Source organism: Sminthopsis crassicaudata, chromosome X, assembly GCF_048593235.1.
Source record: "Sminthopsis crassicaudata isolate SCR6 chromosome X, ASM4859323v1, whole genome shotgun sequence".
NCBI classification, from domain to species: Eukaryota; Metazoa; Chordata; class Mammalia; order Dasyuromorphia; family Dasyuridae; genus Sminthopsis; species Sminthopsis crassicaudata.
Window position 1 is genome coordinate 69,765,695 of NC_133623.1, and position 26,044 is coordinate 69,791,738.

The 26,044-nt window shown below is 37.6% G+C and overlaps 1 protein-coding gene and 1 long non-coding RNA gene across 5 annotated transcripts in view; one reads left to right on the top strand and one right to left on the bottom strand.

Annotated features, from left to right (window-relative positions):
- The window catches only part of LOC141548287 (uncharacterized), a 124,584-nt gene that overhangs the window by 21,517 nt on the left and 77,023 nt on the right, over positions 1 to 26,044 (bottom strand). The gene's annotated exons all lie outside the window — the stretch shown is intronic.
- On the top strand, positions 5,600 to 8,719 carry LOC141548227 (CCR4-NOT transcription complex subunit 7-like). The gene is made up of 2 exons (XM_074276966.1): positions 5,600 to 6,778; positions 7,137 to 8,719. The coding sequence occupies exons 1-2, from the start codon at positions 5,766 to 5,768 to the stop codon at positions 7,195 to 7,197; spliced, it is 1,074 nt and encodes a 357-aa protein (XP_074133067.1). The 5' UTR covers positions 5,600 to 5,765; the 3' UTR covers positions 7,198 to 8,719.

The following is a 26,044-nucleotide window of genomic DNA, read 5'->3' on the forward strand; positions in this document are numbered from 1 at the left end:
TGGAAAATAATATCACATCCAGAGAGAGATGGAGTCAGAATATAGATCAAAACATAGTATTTCCTTTTTTTAAAGGTTGCTTGTTGAATTATTGAATAGTGCTGCATTGATTTTTCTTCTAATTTACTATATGTAACACTAAAAAATTTTTGAGTTCTGAAGATGTCAAACACAGGCTGGGAACCATCTGATTTTTCTTTTTTTTTTCTAGTAAATTTATTTATTGTTAATACACATTACTTTATGAATCATATTGAGAGAGAAAAATCTGACTAAAGGAAAACCATGGGAGATATAAAAAACAGAAAACAGAAGTGAATATAGGACATGTTGATTTACATTCAGTCTTCTTAGTTCTTTTTCTGGATGCAGGTGGCATTTTCTGTCCAAGGTCTATTATGAATGCTTTGGAGAAGCATAGTATTTTCATTTCATAATATTTTCAGTTCTTTGGTTTTTTTTTCTTTCTCATATTTTTCCCTCTTATTCTGATTTTTCATGGGCAACATGAAAAATGTATAAATATGTTTAAAGGAATTGCATATCTTTAAGCTATTTCAGATTGTTTGCTGTCTTGGGGAAGGGGGGGAGGGAGGGAGGGAGGGAGAAAAAGTTGGAACACAAAATCTTATAAAAGTGAATATTGAAAACTATCTTTACCTGTATTAGAAGATAAAATACTTTTAAAGGGAAAAGAGGAATGGAAAGGATGTTAGAAATTATCAAGCACAAACTGATCATTTGATAGATGGGAAAAATGAGGCACAAAGACTGGAGGTGACTGGTTCAATTGTTCCAACCACAAATTAGTGGTAGGCCAGAGGTTAAATCTCTGGTTTTAATGTCTATTCTGGGGCTCTTTTTTGAAGGGTTAGACATCTAAAACAGTTTCCTCATAAAGAGGAGATGGAAGCCCTTAGACCAGTAATGTCTCCTTTCCCTGGAGCCCTTTCAAGAGAGACTAGTTCTACTGTCTCTCTTTTGCAGTTATTTTTATTCTTCTCTTCCACTGTCTTCACATTTTTCTCATCCCTTTTTCCCAGCCAGTTAATGATCCTAAAGGAGCCTTGGCCATCAAATGGCAATCTCCGTGGTACCCTGGCATCTGACAGACAGTCTTCACAGGAGATGAAAGACCAACTGAATGGAGGTGTTGGAGGAATCTTCAGCAGCCTTTTATGGAGATGACAAGGAATTTGACACTGGAAGAACAAATCCAATCAGAATCACTTCCCCTCTTATCATCCTAAGAGTTTCAGAGTTCCTATGGTATATACCATATATCAACAACCTGTCGTGTTGGCCACAGGTAGACTCACAAGGAGGATGACAATTAATTGTTAGGCATACACTGAGACTTTTACTTAAGTACCTGGCCTAAAAGAAAAGCATCAATCAAATCCAAGGCCCCAACTGAGCCCATCACTTGGGTTCCAGGACTCTACTGAGACCACCAACCAGATGCTAGAGCCCCAGCTTAACTATCCACTGGATTTCATACCTCCAGCCAGATCATCAATAAAATCCCAGGCCCCAAAAAGACCACCAGCCAAGTTCTAGCTGCCATGAGACCACCAACTGGTTAAGGGGATCCCAGCAAGGTCATCTACTATATTCTTTCTCAGATCCTCTGCATTTTTTTTTGATGGAACTCACATTGGAAATGTAACTTTTATTTTCCTTTACAGTTAAAAAGTATTAATGTTTTCTCTCTTCTAGCTGCATTCACTCCTTCCTGCACTGAAAACAGCAAAAACAAAAGAAAACCCTATGGGTTACTATGCTCAAAGGGCTATGCAAACTGTGTATCCCATTTGACCCAGCAGTGTCACTGTTTTCAAAGAGACTATAAAAGAAGGAAAAGGTCCCATATGCAGAAAGATGTTTGTAGCAGCCTTTTTTTATTGTTGTGGCAAGGAACTGAAAATTAAGTGGATGCCTATCATTTGGGGAATGGATAAAGAAGCTATGGTTTATGAAATATTGTTAAGGAAACAAAATTCCCACAAAAGAACAAGCAGACTTCAAACCAGCAGATGCTGTTGAAAAGCTCCAACCAAGGAAATATTTTCAGAATAAATCACAATTTATGGAGGTATAGCAAGATAATATCAAAATGGGTACATGATTTAGACATAAAAGGTGACACCATATTTCATTTAGGAGAGTAAGGAGTAGTTTCGATGTCAGGCCTATGGAGAAGGGAAAGATATGATGGGGAGCATTAGAAGATATAAAATGGATCATTTTGATTATATTATAAAATAAATCGTTTTGCACTACAAAGCCAATGCAACCAAGGAAAGCAAAAAGCTGGGTAACACTTTTTACAAGTATCTCTCATAAAGGCCTCCTTTCTCAAATACATAAAGAAATGAGTCAAATTTATAAGAATAGAAGTCATTTCTTAATTGATATATGATCAAAGGCTATAAAATAGACTATCTGCAGATGAAGAAACTAAAACCATTTGTAGTTATATGAAAAACTGCTCTAAATCACTATTGGTTGGAGTAATGTAAATTAAAACAATTCTGAGGTAACCATCTCATACCTGTCAGATTGGCTAAGATGATAGAAAAGGAAAATGAGAAATACTGAAGGGAATGTCAGAAAATAGGTACACGAATGCATTGTTGGCAAAGTTCTGAACTGATTCAACCATTCTGGAGAACAATTTGACACTATACCAAAGGGCTATAAAGCTGCACACTTTTTGATCCAGCAGTACCACTACTAGGTCTGTATTCCAAGGAAATCAAAGAAAAGGGAAAAGTATTCACATGTGCAAAAATATTTATGGCATTTCTTTTTGTGGTGGCAAAGAAGTGGCAACTGAGGGGCTATCCATCAGTTGGAGAATGGAAGAACAAGTACTAAGTGAAGTGAGGCAAATCAGGAGAATAATGTACACAGTAACAATTTGGTAATCATAATAAACTTTGTAAAAACTGTCATCAATAAAATGATATAACACAACTCCAAAGGCTCAAGATAGAACACTAATGGTTTCAGAATACAGATTGAAGTCTACGTTTTTCTTTTTCTTTTTCCTACTTTTTTGGTAACTTGGATAATGCATAAATATGTTGTGCATATTTGGGTATCACATTTTTTCCTTCTCAGTAAAGGTAGGGTGGTTAGGATGGGTAAAGGAAGGGTGGAAAGAGGGAAGGAATTTGGAACTAAAAATAACAAGAATTTTTTTTAGAAAGAACACTGCTAGGTGGCACAGTGGATAGAGCACCAGCCCTGAAGTCAGAAGGACCTGAGTTCAAATCTGATGTCAGACACTTAACACTTCCTAGCTGTATGATCCTGCGGGTCACTTTACTCAATTGCCTCAGCCAAAAAAAAAAAAAAAAAAAGCACAGTGCTTGGCAACAACATATGGTCTAGCAGAAAGTCTTCAGACATCACTGACTCCAGTCACTTTAAACTTTATAAACAATGTCCCTGTCAGGCAGTTGCTACGCCCACTTTACAGATGAGGGGATCAGAAAGGTGAAGGGCTTGAACATAGGAACATAGGAAGTATCAGAAGTGGAACTAGAAGCAGGCTCTTCCCCCTTCCAAAACCCAGGACTCTAGGTATTTACAAAAGAATTCCAGAACTGAGATTTGGAAAGGAGTTCATTGGCCATCTAGTCTAACCCACACAGAAAAAGGAATCCCTGATACTACATACCTTTTTCAGTTTTAAAGTATTATATGTTTTATTGTACATTTATTTATTTTTGAAGATATCTTCCAAATGCTTTTTTTTTTAATGGAGTGAGATATTTTCCTGGAGGGGTGTCTTTTTTATAACAGTTTTTTTTGTCAAAATACATGCAAAGCTAGTTTTCAACACTCAGCCTGGCATAACCTTGTGTTCCCCACCTCCCTTCTACTAGACAGCAAGCAGTCTAAACATGTGCAATTCTTCTAAACATGTCCACATTTATCATGCTGCACAAGAAAAATCAGATCAAAAAGGGAAAAATGAGAAAAAATAAGCATCCAAACAATTTCAATAAGAAAGATAAAAATACTATGTTGTGAACCACATTCCGTTCCCATAGTCCTCTCATTGGATGTGGATGGCTCTCTCCATTCTAAGTCTATTGAAATTGCTCTGAATCACCTCATTGTTGAAAAGAGCTAAGCACATCTGATATTATATACTTGACAATTGATTATCCAAGCTCTGCAAGGCAGCCAGCGCATACACTTTAGCCTAAATCAGACATTTTGCATCTTTCCCCCATATTGTCCTTTTTTTTTTTCAGCCTGCCTCCCCTGCCCCCACCACTCGTAGCTTAAATGTGAATGTTTACTAATGTTTTTCCTATACAATCTCATTCATGCCTCTGTGGTGCAGCCCAGGGGCATGGGGGCATGATTTCCAGCATGGCCTTGGCAACAATACAGCCCCTGCAGCAGGTGTACAGCAGGTGGCAGAATCTGGTCAGTGGTTCCCTGTGGAAACAAACACTGGGTGATGTGATGTCCCCCAGGTTAATAATTGACACGATCAAGCCCTTATTGGGGAGGTTTAACTTCCTCAGGGTACTTTCCCATCCATGCCCTCTGGATCTGCGTGAGGAGGGGTACAGGAAGAGCTGTGTACTGTGATTTTCACTTTGGATTTAGGGAAGTAATCTTGTCGAGCCTGAAAAGGAGTGTGATTTGAGTATGTTTTAATTGATGGGGAATATTGATCATTAGCTCTCTTCCCATTTTAGAGGAGCTCCTTGAGAGCAGGGGCTCTTAATTCTGTACTCCCTGCCTCCTCCCCTCCCCCCTTAGCATAGTGCTTTGCACATAGTACGAGCTTCATAAATGCTTGCTTCATTCATTCTTTCATTTGTTCATTCATTCAGATTAAGGCTGGACATTACAGGACAAAATTGTCTAATAAGGGAGCCCTTTAAGTCTCATGTACAGAAATTAAAAGCGGCCACTAAAAGAGTTTTGCCATTTCCCAAAGGCAATCCCCCCCCTTCCTCTCTCAACGTCTCCTCCTCCTCCTCCTCCTCCTCCTCCTCCTCCTCCTCCTCCTCCTCCTCCTCCTCCTCCTCCTCCTCCTCCTCCTCCTCCTCCTCCTCCCCTTCCTTCTCCCCCCTTCCTTCTCCCCCCTTCTCTTCCTCCTTTTTCTTCCTTCTCGTATGTAATTTTGGGGTTAACTGGCTGCTGGTCGGCATTCTCACTCTATCCATCCATTCATTCATCTTTCCCTCTATCATCTCAGCAAAAGGCTCCGGAGCTGGGCAGCGGCGGGGAGGGGGGGCAGACCGCGGGGCGCGAGCACGGCGGCGCGGCTCGCGGGGGACGGCGACACTGGCCGCGCAACGAAAGCACCCCCTCCCTCACGAGGGGCTGACGTTTTGCCGGGGTCTCCTAGAAACGCGCGCGCGTGTCTCCTGGTATACCATATAATAATAGCCAGCAGTTCCATCAGCATCTCGGTACACAGGCAGGCTGACGTCACCGCGCAGCTCCCTCCCCGGACTCGGACTTGGGAGAGGGGAGGGGCAGCGCCACGCGGCTCCCGTGCCCCCTTCCTTCCCCAGGCGGCCGGCTGAGGGCGTTGGGGGGGGCGACCGAACAGAGGGAGGGACGGAGGGAAGGTGGGGGGCGCAGCCACAGAAGGCCGTCTCTATGGTGAGCGGGAGGCGGGGACTGAGGAGGCGGAGAAGCACGACCGCAGCGGCCCCGGCGCAGGTACCAAAGTAAAGGCGGTCGAGAGAGGGGCTTGGAGAGGCGAATCTTTACTCGGCTCCATGAGAAGCTGCTGCAGCTCGCTAGTGTCCGACGGCTCCCCGCCGCGCGCCCCGCCTCAGCCCAGCATGCCTGCAGCCCGTGCCGAGCAGAGCCCGCGGATCCGGGAAGTTTGGGCTTGCAACCTGGACGAGGAGATGAAGAAAATGCGACCCGTTATCCAGAAATACAATTACGTGGCTATGGATACGGAGTTCCCAGGTGTGGTGGCGAGACCTATCGGAGAATTCCGAAGCTACGCCGACTACCAGTACCAACTGCTGAGGTGCAATGTGGACTGGCTGAAGATCATCCAGCTGGGGCTGACGTTCATGAACGAGCAGGGAGAGTGCCCCCCGGGAACCTCCACGTGGCAATTCAACTTTAAATTCAATCTGAAGGAGGATATGTACGCCCAAGACTCCATAGAGCTCCTGACCATGTCCGGCATCCAGTTCAAGAAACATGAAGAAGAAGGGATCGAGACCCAGTATTTTGCCGAGCTCCTGATGACATCGGGAGTGGTGCTGTGTGACGGGGTCAAGTGGCTATCCTTCCACAGCGGCTACGACTTCGGCTACTTCATCAAGATGCTCACCAACTCTCCTTTGCCCGAAGAAGCCCGCGACTTCTTCGAGATTCTCCGACTGTTCTTTCCGGTCATCTATGATATCAAGTACCTCATGAAGAGCTGCAAAAACCTTAGGGGTGGACTGCAGGAAGTGGCCACTCAGCTGGAGCTGGAGCGCATAGGCTCCCAGCACCAGGCAGGGTCCGATTCCCTACTCACAGGTATGACCTTTTTCAAAATGAGGGAAATGTTCTTTGAAGACCACATCGATGATGCCAAGTATTCTGGCTACCTGTACGGGCTCGGTTCGGGAGCTACCCACGTCTACAACAACGGGCACCCCGGGTTCCAGAACCGCTTCCCGGGCCCCTACCACAGCAACTACCCGAGAGGCTTCCAGGGCATCCATTATATTCAGTACAGCAGAGATTCCGTATGGAGAGGAGACCCGCAAGGATTCATGAGGTGAAATAGAAAACAGGGCTTATTTTTTTTTTTAAATATCTAAACTCGTGCTTTTTTTTTTTTAACCCTATTTTCTCAACTTGTTCTCTGTTTTGTTTCCCAATACTAACTATAGCCTACCTTCCTACTACAGATCCTGAGGTAGAAGAGTTTTCAGCTTGAGTTTTGCAGTGTATTAATTAATCCACCTGTTAGCAAGTATGGGTGGCCAAGGGGGAAAATTCATATCTTACTCAGTGTTTTTTGGTAATTATATCTAGTTGGTCTTAGTTTGGTCCCTGCCCCTATTTTCCTCTCAATTCCCAGATTACCAAGCACTGACTAATTTAATGCCTTGTTTCATTTTTGTCTCTTCCAGCCTGCAAGAGATACCAGCATTTGAAGGTGAGGACCAGCAGTTCTACACCTATGGAGAATGAATCTGCTCACATCCCCTGTTTCAGTAGAAGGTTGGAGTTTCCTTGATGTTTGCTTGAAAATTGATCATCTGCCAGTTTTACACAGCATTCCCTTGTTTTGGACCCATGTTCACTGTGCTGCAAATTGTTGACTCAGCTAAGCTAATCTAAGAAGGAAAAGGAGAATTTAGTGACTGCTTTTCCTGATGTTTCATCTTCTAAACATCTTTAGTGTTCTTGGTTTTGAATTGGTATATGTATTAGATCTGTGATTGACTAAATGTTTTAATCTAGCTTTACCCACTTCAGCAAAGTCCCCTGTAACTGGCTTTTCAAGTTCCGTGGGGGAGCTGGCATCCAAGGAGCATCAGCCTGAACTTCTGTTGACACCATCATTCCTTTTATTGCCCTTTTGCCTTTTAATTCTACTAACTTTACTTTTTTCTCCTCACTCCTGTACCACCCTTTAAATATTGTCATGTTTACTGTGTTATTTGATGATTCTGCAAGTCAGCTTCATAATAGAAAGTCCAAAGAGAGCAAAGTCACCTTAGTTATATTTTATACCAAATTAAATTTGAAGAAATAAAATTGTGCTTTTGTAGTTGCTAGAAAGACAAAAGTAATTCAGAGCCTCGTTGTAAAACAACAAAAAGTCCCTAAAATGAACTTGAATAATTTTAGTTACCCGAGGACTATAATGATTATTTATTTTTGTGTGTATATTTTTGCCATATATTTTCTATCTATTGACAGAAATAACTGTGAAGTACTTTCTTAGCCAAGCAGATTATGTGGCCAGGCCAGAGCACATGAAGGAAGAATTTGGTCATTAGTAATGAAATACTAGCCAGAAATGATGGATGGCAAGTGTGTATGTATATGTTACCTGCACTTCCATCAGTATATTATCTGTTTTCCCGATGGGCTTGTCTCCCTTATCTTTTAATACTCTTTTCTCATTAAGTTTGCTAGAACCTTGACTCACTGGGAAATATTCATTGAATGAAGCTCAAAGGAGTTTGGTGATAGTGAGAGATGGCAATGGAGAGAAAGGAATATTCATACTCCTTCACTGTGATGGAATGGGAAGGAGAGTGGGAGTTGAGTTGGGGGGAGAGCAGGAAAATGAGTAAAAGTGCAACCACAGCCAGATCTTGGTGAGGATAGGAAGAAGGAAGGAGTGGAAAATGAGAAGCTGGTATCACTCCTAGTGCCCAGTCCAGTGCCATGTACAGAGCAGGCATTTGATGAATGTATTGTTCTTAGACCCTTTGGCTTCCTTCTAGGCTCAGGCCAAGGGATATCTTTCTGCAGGAGGCCTTTCCCAGCTCCCTCAGCTGCTAGTGCCTTCCCCTCGCATATTGCCTTCCACCTACTCTGTCTATATATTGTGCGTACATAGTTATTTACAAGTTTTCTTCCCTGTTAGAATGTGAGCTCCTTGAGAGCCGGGATAGTATTTTTTGCTTTTCATTGTATACCCAGTGCTTAGCACAGTGTTTGGCATACAGTAAGGACCTAATAAATGTTTGTTGATTGATTGCTTTGTCAAGTGTTTGTTGGGAAGTCTTCCCCTGAGATGGTTGGGTACATCCCTGGGAGGTCATGGTAGAGGGGTCAGGCTGTGGCTGTTTCCTGATGCCCCAGCTGTCCTCAGAGATGGTCAGCAGGACAGGCTCCAGTAGGAGTCTGTCCCCCTGGCCCAAACCCTCCTGCCCCCTGCATGCCCTAGCCCTGGCTCAGCAGGAGGTGGCCTGAAGGACTGGTCTGGGCTTTTCAAGCCTAAACACTGAGTTCTGCTTCTCCCTGTCTTCTTTTTCCTTTTTGTTCTTTCTCCTGATTCCTCTTCTTCCTTCCCCCCCTCTCCCTCTTCTTTCAGCTCATCTTCTTTCCCACTCCTCCTTCCTCATGTTTTCTTCCTACCTTTCCCTCCTCCCCATCCTCCCTTTCTTTTCTTCCTCCTCTGTCCTTTTCTACCTTCTCCTCCACTGTTTTTCCATTGTTGTGGCTCCTGGACCCTGGTATTGACCTGAAATCCCCTGTGCCGGCTATTGCCACAGCCTTATCCCAAGTTGCTACAGAGCTGGCAACCTGATCTCCCCTTTTGCAGAAAGGTTCCATAAGGAGGGCACTGAGCAATTTGACTGCTGAGCCCAGAAAGGGGAGCATCCTTACATACAATGTACTTTATGGAAAGAAGTGGGTGGTCTGGATTCCTTCCTTGGGGAACAGCAGGCCTCAGCAACAGGGACACAGTAGGGGGCTTTGGGGAAGAACTGAGAAGAGCATGGATGTGGAGCACATCAAGAAAGATTTTGGTCAGACACAAGGAAGAATTGCTCACAAACTGGTTTCTGCCTCTTAAGGACTTTCACATCTTTTTAAGCTCCCTCTTCCCCACCCTACCTCACACACACACACACACACACACACACACACACACACACACACACACACACACACCACACCACTGAGGTAGGTGGGACAGGTATTAATATGCCTATTTTAGAGAGGGGAAAAATGAGGTATAGAGAGCCGGGGTGACTTGCCCTAGATCACAGCACTAGGGAAGTGGCAGCCCCACTCACAACTCCAAGTCCCTGAATCCCAGGTTCTTTCCACTCCCTCTTGTTTGTAGGATACACTTGGTAGCTATTGCCTAAAAGCAAAAGTCACCCCTGCAATTCTGTGAATGAGCTGGTTCACACCAGAGCAGAAGATTGCTTGTCTTCTCTGTCTTCTGGTCTTACTACTTTCTAGTGAGCAAATGCTACTTATTAGCTGTGTGACCTTAACCAAGGCTCTTCCCTTCTTCAGACCTAGGTTTTCCCCTCTGCAAACCAAGGGTTTTCTGTCAGTAGAGCATTTATTTTTTGTAGTATTTTATTTTTCAAATATATTCAAAGATAGTTTTCAACATTCACCTTTGCAAAACCTAGTATTCAAAATTTTTCTCCCTCTCTTCCCCCCTGCTTCATCCCCTAGATAGAAAGCAATCTGATATAGGTTAAACATAGTTTAAATATATTTCCATATTATTCATGTTGTTCAAGTAAAGTCAGATCAAAAGGGAAACAACACAAAAGAAAAAAAAAACCAAGCAAACAACAATCAAAAAAAGGTAAAAATACTATGCTTTCAGTTTCCAAAGTTTTCTCACTGAATGTAGATTGGACTTACCATCACAAGTATATTGCAATAGCCTTGGATCATTTCATTCAGTGCTAAAAAAAGCCAAGTCCATCATAGTTGATTATCGCACAATCTTCTTGTTACTATTTACAATTTTCTCTCTTTTTTGTTAAATATGTGGAATTTTTATACACATATTTCTACATTTATCATTCTGTACAAAAAATCAGATCAAAAAGGATAATATGGGAAAAAACTAAAAATAAGCAAACAGCAACAAAAAAGATGAAAATTCTATGTTGTGATCGACATTCAGTCCCTCCATGGAACTCTTTCTAGATGCTGATGCCTCTCTCCATCACAAGTTTATAAAATGTTCTCTTAGTATTACTCACTTCAATTTACGTTTTTCCAAGCTTTTTTGAAATCATTTTTCTCATCATTTCTTATAGAACAATAATATTCCAGTACATTCCATATGTCATAACTTATTCAGCCATTCCCCAACTGATAGACATCCACTCAGTTTCCAGTTCCTTGCTCCTCCAAAAACGGCTGCTACAAACATGTGGGTACTTTCTCATCTTTTATGATCTCTTTGGGATACAGACTCAGTAGAGACCCTGCTGGATCAAAGGGTATGCACAGTTTTATAGCCCTTTGGACATCGTTCCATATTGTTCTCCAGAATGGTTGGATCATTCCACAACTCCACCAACAATGTATTAGTGTCCCAGTTTTCCCACATCCCCTCCAACATTTACCATTATCTCTTCCTGTCATCTTAGCTAATCTGAGAGGTGTGAACTGGTACCTCAGAATTGTCTTAGTTTGCATTTCTGCACTAGAGCATTTCTATGCAAGGTCCTTTGACATCCAACCCAGTGCTCTTTCCATTATACCTAGTTGCCTGTGCTGGTTTCTTTCTGCAACACTGCTTTGCCAGGATCCATGACAGCCCTTTTGATCCCTGCCCCCTCCATCCATGAGTAGATGACTCCCCTACCTTTTCTTCATGTCCCCTTATTCCACAGAATGCTCTGGTCTACCCAGCACTCAGAGCCCACCCAGGCTGACTGATGGCCGATAATTCCCACCAAGTTCCCCACCCCTTTCCCTTTCCACCCAGAATCACTGGTCCCCAGCTCCCCAGGGTCCAGGCCCAATGTCTTAGAAGCTTTTATCATCCCTAGGTCCCCAAGGAGCATCACACTTTGGGACAACATCTACTCAGAGGCCAATCCTGTCCCTCAAGCTGGGCTCACCAAGAACAGAACCGTTACAAAACATACTTTTACAGAAACACATTTAGGGTATCATTGTTTTCAGTGACAGTGAATGTGGGCCGGGGAACTTCTAATACAAAAAGCATTGGGGAAGTGCTATCTGCTTCTCAGAAAATGATTTCTATTGGAGTGGCCAAGGTCTGTGTCAAGGTTTAATGTTCCATGTGTCTCTAAACTATGTATGACGTTCTCTGACCCCAGGCCCCTCCCAGTTCTGACATTCTTTGTTGTAAGGTCCCTTGTAGCTGATTAGGGGAGAGCCTGAAACTCCTGAAACACCCTCCAGGAAAAACTACACTCTCTCCACTAATGCAGGTTGTCCCTTCTTTGAAACTTAAGGCAATAGTGTCATCTTGAAAAGTGGTGTCAAATAGAAACTGGGGCCACTAATGTGGACATAAAAGTCCTTGCTGGAGGCATATTGACTTAGTATTTAAAATATTTTGGTCTCTGTGTTTCAATGCCTTCTTATTTATTTTGTTAAATATTTCCCAATTACATTTTAATCTCCTTCTGGCCCTGTTTTTGACACCTCTCGTGTAGAGCACAGAGAGGGTAATTGACTTGCCCAGGATCACATTACTAGTAAATGTCCCAGGCTGTACTTGAACCCAGGTCTTCCTGTCTAAGGTTGGCACAGCACCCAAAATGCCAAGGCTGCCTCTCTATGATGGCCATAACAACACCAAAATAATAATAACTTATACTTCTATCATGCTTTTAGCTTTCTAAAGCACTTGTTTCACAAAAATCCCATGAAATGGGAACTGAAAGTGGTATTATACTTATTTTTCTTTTTAATACAACTATTTCAGTGAATTAAAAGCTGTTTTGTCTCTATCCCATTCTACCCACCTCCTCCTGCAGGGACAGAAAAAGAAGAAAATAAAATACTTTTTTACAGTCAATTCTAGCTAAACCAATTCCTATGGTGGCCATGTCCAAAAAATTATATCTACTGCTGTGTTCTAGAAAACCATGGTTTCACCATTATCTGTGTTTTTTCAGTCTTGATATTCCTAACATGCTTGTTGAATGTCCTGTAATCCTGTTGCCTAGTCACTGACTGACAGCAACATTTTGGAAATATCTCCCTTGAATAAATATTGGAGTTCCTTCTGTTAGCCAAACATGAATCTCCATGTCTTGATCAGTCATGTGGATTTCCCCCTTTTGGAATTGATCAGATGAACCATTGTACTGCTTCATTCTATTTTTGGTGCTCTTTCATTCCCTATAAATAGGTAGAAGATATTCCTCACTGCTTATAAATCTTGGATCCAGTTTCTTAGGGACCACCAATTTCTCTAATAAATTGAAATTACTTAGATGCCTGTTTCAGTTTCCATGGTCTGTAGATTAGAATTTTGGTCTCACAGTGGTAGTAAGAGCATACATAACTTCCAGGGGTAGGGTTCCAAATTGCCTTTTAGGATGAATGAGCCAACAGCCTGCTCCAATAGTGTCTTAATGTGCCTGTTTTGTTACAGTTCCTTCAAACTTTTTCATTTTCTTTTTCTTTTTTTCAAGTTAACCATCATTTTGAATATGCTAAAAAACTTCAGCATTGCTTTAACTTGTATATTTTTAATAGTAGCAATTTGTAGCATTTTTAAAAATGAGGTCATTAATATCTTAAAATGTCTTACTCCAAAAGCTGTATTTTTATATTCTTTCACTATTTAAGCAGCTCTTAAGTTAATGAAAGCTTTTTAAAGAGAAATTTGTTGCAGTTATCTTTTCTTAGAGATGTGCTTCCCAAATTTTAGCTGCGTTGATACTGTGTACTTACTTTTAATTTTGCAAATCAATATTTCCCTTTTATCATCAGTGATCCATATCACCGTTTATGTTTCAGCGATGCGTTCATTTGAAATTTATTTTGGTATAATATATTAGTATATATATGATTGTCATCTTATATTTTAAAAAGTCTGCCTACCTTCTTCTAGGCTGCTTTTTTTTTCAAAGCAATTTTGGGTCAAATAGTATGTTCTTATTCCAGTAGCTATAGTTTTGGATTTATTGAATACTGGAGTACTATGTTTATTTGTTTGTGTATTTCACTTACCCAATCTGTTCCACAGATCAACCTTTTTATTTCTAAATCAACACCAAAATATTTAAGTTTCTATTTATTTGTATCTTAGTTTGATATTTAGTCCTACTAGAATCCCTTTTCATTTTTTTTTACTTCCCTTGAGACTCTTGACCTTTTTTTCCCCTTCAGATAATTTTTATTATAATTTTTCCTAGCTCTATAAAATACTACTTTGGTAATTTAATTGACTTTGCATGAAATAAATAATTTAGATAATATTTTATTACATTTGTTCACCCAACCGATGAGCAATTAATATTTTCTAATTATTTAGGTTTATTTTTATTTACATATAGAGTGTTTTGTAGTTTTATACTGTGATCTGTATATTAAAACAGCTAAGTTTTGCTATTTCCTTTTCCAGCACATTTTATGGATGATGAAATTGAGATAAACAGGGTTATGTGATTTACCCAGAGTCACACAGCTAATAAGTGTTTAAAGCTGGATTTGAACTCAGGGAGATCAGTCTTATTTATTCCCATCCCTGTGAGCTATTCCCTGAACCACTTAGCTGTCCCAATCACTCTGTATTTCACTGATTGGCCAATAACAGGCCTCAGCCCAAGACTTCTTGTCCATTGTTCAGGTTTTGATGGCCCCGAGTGAGTAGAAAATAGCAGTTGTTTCTGTTCTGGTCAGAAATGCTGAGGTTCTTTCTCTCCTTAATTGGTTCTTTCCCTCCTTGATTGATTCTTTGGTGAAGGCAAAGTTGGCCATCTTTTATCTCAATCTTTACCTCCACTTTAATTACTGAATGGGTGTTGCCTCACACAAACAGGAGAAAGACCTTAGCTTAAAAAAGCCAAGATCTCCCACTGCATTCTGGGCATGTCAGTTAGCCTGACCTATGTCTTGCCAATGACTCTGGAAGAGAGATAAGGGCGATGACTTTGCACAGCTCTGCCTCTCTTAAAATCCATTTCACTTGAATGCCAAGACATCACTTTTCTGATTTAAATCAGTATTCTTAGCGAATGAAAAATGAACATCAGCAAGCAACAGTTAGGTAACTCAGTGAATAAAGGGTTTGGACTGGGCATCAGAAAAAATTGAGTTCAAATCCTACTAAAGAAAATTAGTAGCTGATCGCCAATCACTTAGCCTAAGCCTCAGGTTCCCCATCTATAAAATGGGGAATAATGTGAGGCTCAAATGAATTAACATATGACAGAACTATAAATTCTAGCTATTATTGTATTTATATAGTTTTTGTCATTTCTTGGAAGATATACACCTAAGCATTTTATACACTCTAGTTATTTTAAGTAGATTTTCTTTTTCTTTCTCTTCCTAATGAGTTTAATGGCCATATACAGAAATGCTGATAAGTTATGTGCATTTTGTATCCTGAAAATTTGTTGAAGTTATTGTTTCAATTAATTTTTTATTTGACTCTTTTATGTTCTTTAGGCAAATCATCATATCATCTGTAAAAAATTGGCAATTTTCCTATCTTTCTTCAGTTTCTTTTCATTCTCATTGCTAGAGTTAATATTTCTAGCCCTGCAGTATATAGTGGTGATGTTACATTTTATTTCCATGACAAAGAATGCTACCTCTTACTTTTGGATAGATACTACGTATCATAAGAAAGATGCAGTTATTCCTGTGATTTTTATTTTTAAAGAGTATATCTTTATCTTACCAAAAGCTTTTTTTTTGTATCTGGATACAATCATATAATTTTTGTTGTTATTAATATAGTCTATTACAATGATAATTTTACTAATATTGCACCCATTCTGCCTTCCTGGTATAAATCAAGTATGGTTATACTGTACAACTTTTGTGGTTACATTGTGTAGCCTTTGTAATATATTTCTATAGTCTCTTTGCTAATATTTTATTTGAAATCTTTAAATCAATATTTTTAGGAACATTATTCTATACTTTTCTTTCTTTGTTTCTGACTCTCTTTATATTTTGTATCAAGAGAATATTCATTTCATGGGAGGAATTTGGTAGGACCACTTCTTTCCTATTTTTTCAAACAGCTTATGTAATACTAAAATTAATTGTTCTTTGAATGTTTGATAGAATTCACTTATAAATCCATCTGATCCCAGATATTTTCCCCCTTAGAGACATGGGTCTGGTTTCTTCAATTTCTCTTTTCTGAGATTGGGTTATATAAAAATCTCTACTTGTTGTTCTGTTAATCTGGGAATGTAGTATTTTTAAAACATTCATTCAATTCATGTAGGTTATTGATTTCTTTGGTATACAACTGAGAAGCTAATAATTTCCTTTATTTTACATTTGTGGTGAATTTTTTTAGTCTAGTAATTTGTTTTTTATCTTTTTAATCAACTAGCAAATAGCTTATCTATGTTAATTTTTTATTTGAAGAAACTAGCCACTAATCGTATTTATTTGCTGATGTTTTATTTCAATTTTCCTTACTTTGTTACTTTGGCTTTCAAAATATTGGGTTTAAATTTTTTTGGAGGCAATTGGAATTAAGTGACTTCTTCAGGATCACATAGCTAGTAAATGTCTAAGGCTATATTTGAATATAGCTCCTCCTGACTCCAATCTACTATGCTACCTTGCTGTCCCCAAAATGCTTCTTTTGGAGTTTAATTAAAGTTTTCTAACAATGAGTTTTTTTACTTTTTAAAAAATTCCATACCCAATTCATTCATCTTCTTTTCCCTCTTATGTGAATGAAAGTCTTTAGAGCTATAAGGTTGCTCCCCAAAGATTGTCTTCTCTTTTCCCATTGTCATTATTTTAAATGAAATTTTTGTTTCTTAGATATTTTTCTTTATCTCATAAATTCTTTAGTATTAAATTATTTGGTTTCTAATTAGTTTTTAGTGATCTCTTCGTTTTCATTCTATTTCAGTTATTACTGGAAGTTCATCATATCTAACTTTTCCAAAATTACAGTCAAGTCTTTAACTGCTTTCATTTTCTTTTTTCTTTTTTTTTTTGTTAGTTTGTTTAATTTGAAAGGCATAGATTTTGAGGTGCTTCACTTTACAATTTTAATATTTCTCATGATAACTCATTTAACTTTTTTTTTTAAGTATTTAAATTTTATGTCATTCAGTACATAACCAACATTATTTCATTGTCTATGGTGCTTTTCAATTAAATTTATTTTCTTCATTTATCTTTTTAATGAAGTCTCCTCTTGCAGTTGCCTTTTTTGAAATCACGAATAGCATACTTCCTTTTTAAATTTCAGGTTTAATTTTTCTTTTAAGCTCTTATTTCAATTTGTTTGAGTCCTTCCATTTCTAATAGATTTCTTATAAACAATATTTTAAAGTTTCTCCTTCTTAATCTTAGTGCCTTCACTCAAGGCTATTCCAAATTTATACTGCATATATCTTGTTTGTAAATAATGTTTGCATGCTTTCTCTCCCATTAGATCATGAGATTTCTGAAAGAAGAGACTTTTGGGGGGGTTTATAGCTCCAGCACTTACTACAGTGACTGGAACATATGAACCCCTAAATAAATGTTAGTTGACTAACTTATTTCTTTCTATCATCTTCAATTTTATTGGTGAGTTCACCCCATTCATTTTCACAAATTAATTGTGCATTTACCATCATTCCATCCTCTTATACTTTTTCTTCTCCTTGATTTCCATTCCCTCTTTAGAAAGAAGATGGTAGTGATGCGTATTCTCAGTATTAATTCCAAATGTTTGATGTAATTTATTTTTGTTTCCCTACTCCTCTTTCCCTCACCCAGATCTCATTAATGAATTTTTATCCTTTTCAAATAACATCTTTCCAATTCACCTTCATTAATTATAGTTTGTTTTCCTTATGGCCAAACCTCCCCAAATTTACTCTCCATATTACCCCCATCTTCCCTATCCCATTTCTTTCCTATTTCCACATTAAGTGAAATGTTTCTCTTTGTGTGGGTTCTTCTTACCCATGACCAAGTCAGATGCAAGTGACTTTCAAGCCTGTTCCCATCACCTCTTCCCCTCTGTTGTATAATCTTTGCATATTCTGGTTATGTGAAATAATTTCATTTTCTCCTCCTTTTACCCCTAGTACATTCCTTTCCCCCTTCCTTTCCTTCTTCTTTTTATTTATTTATTTATTCATTTATTTTGCTGAGGCAATTAGGGTAAAGTGACTTGCCCAGGGTCACACAGCTAGGAAGTGTTAAGTGTCTGAGGTCAGATTTGAACTCAGGTCTTCCTGACTTCAAGGTTGGTACCACCTAGCTGTCTCCTTTCTTCTTTTTTTAAAGTAGGTCCACAATTTTATTTATTTATTCATTTATTAGCAATTAATCCCATTTATCCAAGTATACAGAAAAACAGAAATCAGAGAAAGTATATACAAATATAATGTACATATATGTATACACACATATACATACATGCACATACATATGTATATATACATACATATACACAAATAGTTTTATCTCTCTATCTGCCAGATAACCCAGAGTGAAGGAACCACTGGGAGATAACAACACTATTCCCATATTTCTAATTTCACTACCCCATGATTTTTGATCATATTAGCAATCTCAAAGTATACTTTTATCATTTTTCCCTATTAAAATATAAGCATGTCATCCTTGTTTACTTTTTAAACTATTGCTTGCTTGTAATTGTCTTTTTTTCCTTCTCCTAAATTCTGTGTTTCTAATTTTCTACCATTTCACTGGTAATGCTTGGAATTTCTTTATTGTATTAAAAGTTCCCTGTAGGATTATGCTTAGTTTTACTAAGTAAATTATTACTGGTTATATGCCTAAATCTTTTATGTTTTAGATTAACATTTTCCAAGCTCTCTACTAATTTATAGCTATGGTTATGAAATCTTTTGTCATTCTGACTTTGGCTTCTTGAAGTATTTCTTTTCTGACAAGGAAGCTCTAGAATTTAGCTATGATGTTCCTAGAAATTTTCATTTTCAGTTTCTTTTAGGAGCTGATCAGTGAACTCATTCTCATTTCACCTTGCCCTCTAGTTCTAAGAGATAGAGGTGTTTTTTTTTTTTCATTATGTTTTGAAATATGTCTAGACTATTCTGCTGGTCATGGCTTAAATTATCTCTCCTTGATATTTTCCAGGTCAGTTGCCTTGTTTTCTTCTATCTTGTCAGTCTTTTAACTTTGTTTTAATATTTCTAATTGTTTCATGAAGGCATCACCTTTTATTTAAGCCATCCTAATTTGCAAAGAGTTGACAAACATTTGTAAAATTTTTATACTCTTTTCTATTAAGCTGTTAATGTTCTAATTTCGTTTCCAATTCTTTTCCATATAATTTTCATATTTTAAAATTATTTAATTTTTTTAAACACTTTCTTCATTTGTCCTATGAATTTTATTTGAACTTAACTTTAATCTCTGCATTGTTTTGAAGCTTTACTTATATATGTTTGAAGTCATTCCTTCTTGTGGTTTTCTGTCCTGGGCACTCCTGTCACTAAATAGCTCTTTATGGTGGGCTCTTTTTTGGGGGGGAAGTTTAATCATCTTTCCAATCTTACTCCCCAAATTCAGACTTTGTGTTAGATCTAAACATGGAATACTTTTGAAGAAGGGCTATTGCTGCTTTCTTGAGATATTCAAATGCGTTTTTCAAAGACCTCATAAGAAGTTCAGACTAGAGGGCCCCAAACCGTATAATCCACTAAGAAGCCTGTCTTTCTGGTCTGTGTTTGCAAACTTCTGACCAAAGTTTGGGACTGGGCAACACAACTGTGGGCTTGCCTCTGGTTGGAGCTCTAGGAGACAGCTGGCTATGACCATTATCAGCTACCTGGAAAGCTCTGTAGTTTTCAGCAACAAAAACTTCAGGATCCCTATTGTTATGAGTTCTTTAATGTGGTTTTTCAGCTTCAGGCTTGCAAATGGGCAGGGGGTGAAATCTGAATTGTCTCTGCACCCACAAGAGTCAGAGTCACACACAGCTAGTGTTCTTTTCTGTTCCTATTCTTTGCCCAGTACACAGCCTCAGATTTACAATTGTTTCTTGTCCCCCGCCCAACACCTCAAAGGGCAGGTCCCCTCTTCATTCTGCACTGGATCTGTGCCCCAGATCTAAGTTACCAGTGACAGAGCTGCATGTTGTCACCTGTTCCTACTCCTTGCACAGTTTCAGGTCCCTCTATGCTGTGTCCAGAACCTTTTAGCACACAGCTCCTAGTTCAGTCCCCATATTAGAAGACTCGTGTTGTAATTTCTTGCCTCCAGTGTCCACAAACTGCTGTCAGTCTTCCTATCTATCTAGGTCCAGTTTGGAAAATGGGTCCCATAAAGTGGCAATACTATTCAGACGAATTCTATTCACAGTCATAATTATATATAAAATGTGTTAATTTCAGCCCAATGGAAATATGCAATGAATTTTTTAAAAATAAATTTTAAAATTCGATTATCAGTATGACATAACAGGAAAAAATAAAGAAACTATTTCTTTAAAAGTGATAGGGTAATTGTAGAAAATAAAAATTTTAAATGACTGAATGTAATACTGAAGACAACCGTACACTGATGATATGATGAAAACAACATTATTGGGGGCAGCTAGATGGAACAGTGTTTAACAACAATTTTTGTTCTTGTAATAATTTTTAACAGCTAGGTTAAAACAAATTGAAAACCAATCTTGGAAATTACTCATATTTTCTTATTTGATTGCCAAAGAACTGAAAATGACCAATGATTGAATCTGCTCAGATTTGGTGGACTCTGCAACTAATTTCTTTCTTTCTTTTTTTTAATAGTTTTTATTTACCAGATATATGCATGGGTAATTTTACAGCATTGACAATTGCCAAACCTTTTGTTCTAATTTTTCCCTTCCTTCCCTCCCTCCAGATGGCAGGTTGACCAATACATGTTAAATATGTTAAAGTATAAATTAAATACAATATATGTATACATGTCCAAACATGCAACTAATTTCTTAAATAGCATTGATTTTATTTTAAAATTCCCTTCTGAGTCCTACCAAATTCCTTTTATGACACAGACATGGTACTGATACCTAAACCAGGTAGGGTGAAAACAGAATAAGAAAGTTATAGGCCAATTTCCCTAATGAATATTGATGAAAAAATCTTAAGTAAAATATTAGCAAAGAGATTACAAAAAGTCATCTCCAGGATAGTACACCATGACCAAACAGGATTTATACCAGAAATGCAGGGCTGGTTCAATATTAGGAAAACTGTTAGCATAATTAACTACATCAATAGCCACACTAACAAAAATCACATTATTATCTCAATAGTTGTTCTATAAGAAATGATCAGCAACATGATTTTAGAGAGGCCTGAGAAACTCACATGTACTGATGCCAGTGAAGTGAGTAGAACCAAAAGAACATTGTACACAGCAACAAGATTATGTGATGATCAACTGAGATGGACTTGGCTGTTTTCAACAATGACATGATTCAAGGCAATTCCAATAGACTTTGATGCAGATCATTATCTGCATTCAGACTATGGGGACTGATTGTGCATCAGAACATAGTATTTTCACCTTTTTGTTGCTGTTTGCTTGCTTGTTTTTTCCTTTCTCATTTTTCCCCTTTCGATCTGATTTTTCTTGTGCAGCATGATAAATGTAGAAACATGTTTTGAAGAACTACACATCTTTAACCTATATTGGATTACTTGCTACCTAGGAGATATGAGAGGTGAGGAGAGAGGGAGAATAAATTGGACCACAATGTTTTGCAAAGGTGAATGTTGAAAACTATCTTTGCAGGTATTTTGAAAAATAAAAAGCTATTATTATAAAAAAAATGAAAACTCTGATAGAAATCCTTTACCTGAGTAAGTATATTCTACCCACAAGGAAATTTGCTGAGTAATGTATTTACCTTCTTTGATGATTATCTTCAAAATATCAGGCTATTTAGCTGCCATATTCCTCTATTGTCTTCCTCTGGATAATTTTAACATTTTATTTATTGTGTGTGTGTATGTGTGTATGAGTGTGAGTGTGTGTGTGTGATTGAACTTGATTCTTTTTTAATAGCTCTTTATTTTCAAAATATATGCAAAGATAGTTTTCAACATTCACCCTTGAAAATCCTTGTGTTTCAAATATATCTCCCTCTCTTCCCCCACTCCTTCCCCTAGACAAGTAATCCAATATATGTGAAACATGTGCAATTCTCCTATACATATTTCCACATTTATCATGCTACACAAGAAAAATCATTTCTAAAAGGAAAAAAATGAGAAAGAAAAAAACAAACAACAAAAAAATGTGAAAATACTATATTGTGACCCACATTCGCTCCCCATAGTCATCTCTCTGAATGCAGATGGCTCTCTCCAACACAAGTCTATTGGAAATGCCCTGAATCACCTCGTTGTTGAAAAGAGCCACATCCATAAGAGCTGATCATCATATAATATTATTGCTGTATAGAATATTCTCTTTGTTCTTCTCACTTCCTTAGCATACATTCATGTAAGTTTCTCCAGGTCTCTCTAAAATTATCCTCCTGATCATTTCTTATAGAACAATAATATATCCCATAACATGCATGTACCATAACTTATTCAGCAAATCTCCAATTGATGGACATCCACTGTTATCTGTTCTTTTTCATTACAAAAAGGGCAACTGCAAACATTTTTGCACATGTGGGTCCTCTTCCCTTTTTTATGATCTCTTTGGGATACAGATCCAGTAGAGATACTGCTGAATCAAAGGTTATGCATAATTTGATAGCCCTTTGAGCACATGAACTTGATTCTTAAAGCAACTGGACCAACCAATGTTTGCAGTAAAAGTTTCTTCATTATCCACTTTATTTTCATTTTTCCACTACTTTAAGTAATCTTAAGTTTTTATCTGATTGGCTTCTCTAAAAGGAAAGCATTTTTTAAACTTTCAATTTCAATCCAAACAGCTAAAAGATACTCTATTTCTGTCGGTGTAAGACTTTTATTACTTCAAGTTGTTTTTAAACTAAAAATATAAAATTGAAGCAACTTTGCCTTTTAAAAAATTGCCTCCATTTTTAAATAGTTTTCTGCATCATATTCTGAAGTATTCAGATATCCAGTCCTCTTTTAGAGTTACTATGACCACATTCCTGACAATCTGATACATCAAAATTTTTAAATTTTATTTTAATGTTATAATAAGCTTCTTCTTTTGTGCTGGCAGTGTTTTCAATTAGGAGTATCATTCCTTTAATCATATTGTTAAGGGCTTTTTTCAAAAGTTCTAACTTAACCTAAGAGTTGGTAATATGACATGACACAATCTATTGCATCCACACATGCTAACAGGCAAGTATAGACTACTAACTTAGCATCATGTAACAAGGCTGGACTACCTTAATTGTGTCGCATTAATTCAATTTTGGCTTTCATTAAATTACCTTGTATAATTTTATAATTCACACTAACTTGAATTTTGAATTATTGGATTTTGCATTAATTGCAACCTAGCTGTACAAACTTGGACTAGAAAAATGACTCATTGATTATTCTTTGGTTTTCAAATCAAGATTTGGTCTAGCGTGATTTCTGAGTCTTTCTTGGATTAACTGTGATGAGGAGCTGAACCATACTGTTTCTTCCTAATTGACTTTATTATATTCTTTTACTAGATGAGAAAACCAAGATTCAGAAAGGCTAATGTTATGTATTTATAATAGCACAATCAATGTTTTGAATATCAGAACCTTGTGATCTTAAGCCTCAATCATCTTTTTCATTATTGATCTTGAAACTTTTTTTTTGCTTAGAGATGCAGGAGTGAAGTGAAGGAACTTGTGCAATCTCTTTCCCTGAAGATTTTTAAATAGAAAGAAGATGCCACCACTCCACATACTTACTTTTCTTTCATCTGGACTAAGGCAATATGTATCATGGAAATTGGGGAACAGAACAGATGATCTCTACAGGCCCCTTCTATGAATCAGACAGTGGAGCACATGTTTTCCTTGGACTGAAAGTTGATCAGGAAGGGCAGGCAGGAGGGCAGCCCTGACTCAGTGCACTAAGAACAGGAGCCTCCCAAGTCCCACTCCTCCCTGCTTCTTGGTGCATCCCTAAGACCACCTGTGAATTCTGTTTTAGAGGAACTGGGGATGAATTGTCAAAGTTTCTAGAGAGGAAGAGGGAAAGATGTAGGACCCGAAGAAATTTCATGTTCAACTTCTCACCTCCCAAGGATATCAATCTGAAACCTAAGTGCCCTGACTTAAGGAAAGTTCAGAAAAGGAAAGTTGCAGAAAACTTGGGAAGGAAGAATTAGAAAAGTGAAATAGGATGTTAGAGTAGAGATTCTTTAAAATGGTTAGAAACTCAATGGATTTTTTTGACTCACTGAACATCTGATTCTCAAATCTTATGATAAATGGATCCCTGTGATAAATCAACAAGTGGGTACTATGTGTCAAACATTGTGCAAAATTCTGGGAATAAAACCAGTCCCTGGCATCAAGACACTCACTTTCTAATGATAAGGATGTTGATTTTGACTTAACATAAGGAATAGACTTCTGCATAAGTGAAAGGGGCTTCTTCAGGAGGTAGTAAGTTTCCCATTACACATTTTCTTCAAGTGCAAGCTTGGAATGCTATATCCCCAGGTCTCCCAACATTTACTGCAGTTAGAATAAAAGATTTCTAAGATTCCTTCTTCTCTCCCAGCCCATCCTCAACAATCTCAAAACTTACATAATAACCATTTTACAAATAGTTTCCAAGTAAAGGGTAAAAAAGAGAGATGTTCTGGGAGAAGGGGGAAGGGAGTAGAAGAATGGGAAATATTATCTCACATAAGAGAGATACAAAAGAGCTTTTACAGTGAATGTGGAAAATTAGGGATGGTGGCAGGAAATACTTGAACCTTACTCTCATCAGAATTGGCTCAAAGAGCACTTAATACATTCACTAGGGTATAGAAATCTAACTTACTCTACAAGGAATTAGGAATAGAAGGAAATAAATGAAGGGTATGGGGTTGATGGAAAGGTGGATTTAGTGAGGCAGTGATCAGAAGCAAAAGAGACTTTTGAAGAGGAACAGAGGACAAAGAAGCATAAGCAGAGAGAAAATAAAATGGAGGGAAATGCCCAGTTGTAATCATAACTGTGAATGCAAATGGGATGAACTCACTCATGAAACAGAAGCAGATAGAAGAAAGGGTTGAAACTCAGAATTGTGTACAAAAACACCCTCAAGGAGCACTAGACACAGTGGATAGAACACTTGCCCTGAAGTCAGGAGGAGCTAAGTTCAAATTCAACCTCAGCCACTTAACAAACTGTGTGACCCTGGGCAGTTAACCTCATTAGCCTCACGAAAACCAAAAATTTTAAAAACACCTATTCTTGAAATAGAGACATATACAGAGTAAATATGGAGCACTGGAGCAGAATCTATTATGCTTCAATTTAAGTTAAAAAAATCAGGGATAGCAATCATTATCTCTAAGTAAAATCAAAAACAGATTTAACTAAAAGAGATAAGCAAGGAAATTACATTTTGCTAAAAGGCACCATAGACAATGAAGTAATATCATTATTTTGTTAATTAATTGCTTTAAAAATTAATTTAAAAGTTTAATTATTATTTTAATCAATTTAATTAATTATTAAATTACTCCAGTAAGCAATAACATTAATTATATAAGCACCAAATAGCATAACATTCAAATTCTTAAAGGAAAAGTTAAATGAGTTATAGGAGGAAATAGACAGTAAAATTATACCAATGAGGGACCTAAATTTTCCTTTTTCAGCACTAGATAAATCAAACAAAAAAGAAATAAAAAAGAAATATTAGAAAGAGAAATAGAATTTTAAAAATTAGATGTGATAGACCTTTGGAAAAAACTGAATAAGAATAGAAAGTAGTATAGATCTTCTCAGCTGTACATGGCACCCTCATAAAAAATTTGACTAAGAATTGGGGCATAAAAACCTCACAACCAAATACAGAAAAGGAGAAATATTAAATGCATCCTTCTCCAGATCATAATGCAATAAAAATTACATTCAACAAAAATCCATGGAGAGACACATTAAAAATTAATCAGAAACTAAATAATCTGCTCTAAAGAATGAGTGGGTGAAAGAACAAATCACAGAAGCAATCAATAATTTCATTAAAGAGAATGACAACAAGAAGACAACACATCAAAATTTATGGAATTCAGTGAAAGGGAAATTGTATATCTATAAATGTTTACATCAGTAAAATAGAGAACGAATACTCAATGAATTGGGCGTGCAATTAAAAAAACTAGAAAAGGAGCAAATTAAAAGTCCCCAGTGAAAGACCAAATTCAAAATCCTGAAAACCAAATGGGAGGTTAATAAAACCTAAATTAAGAAAACCATTGAACTAGTAAATAAAGCTAG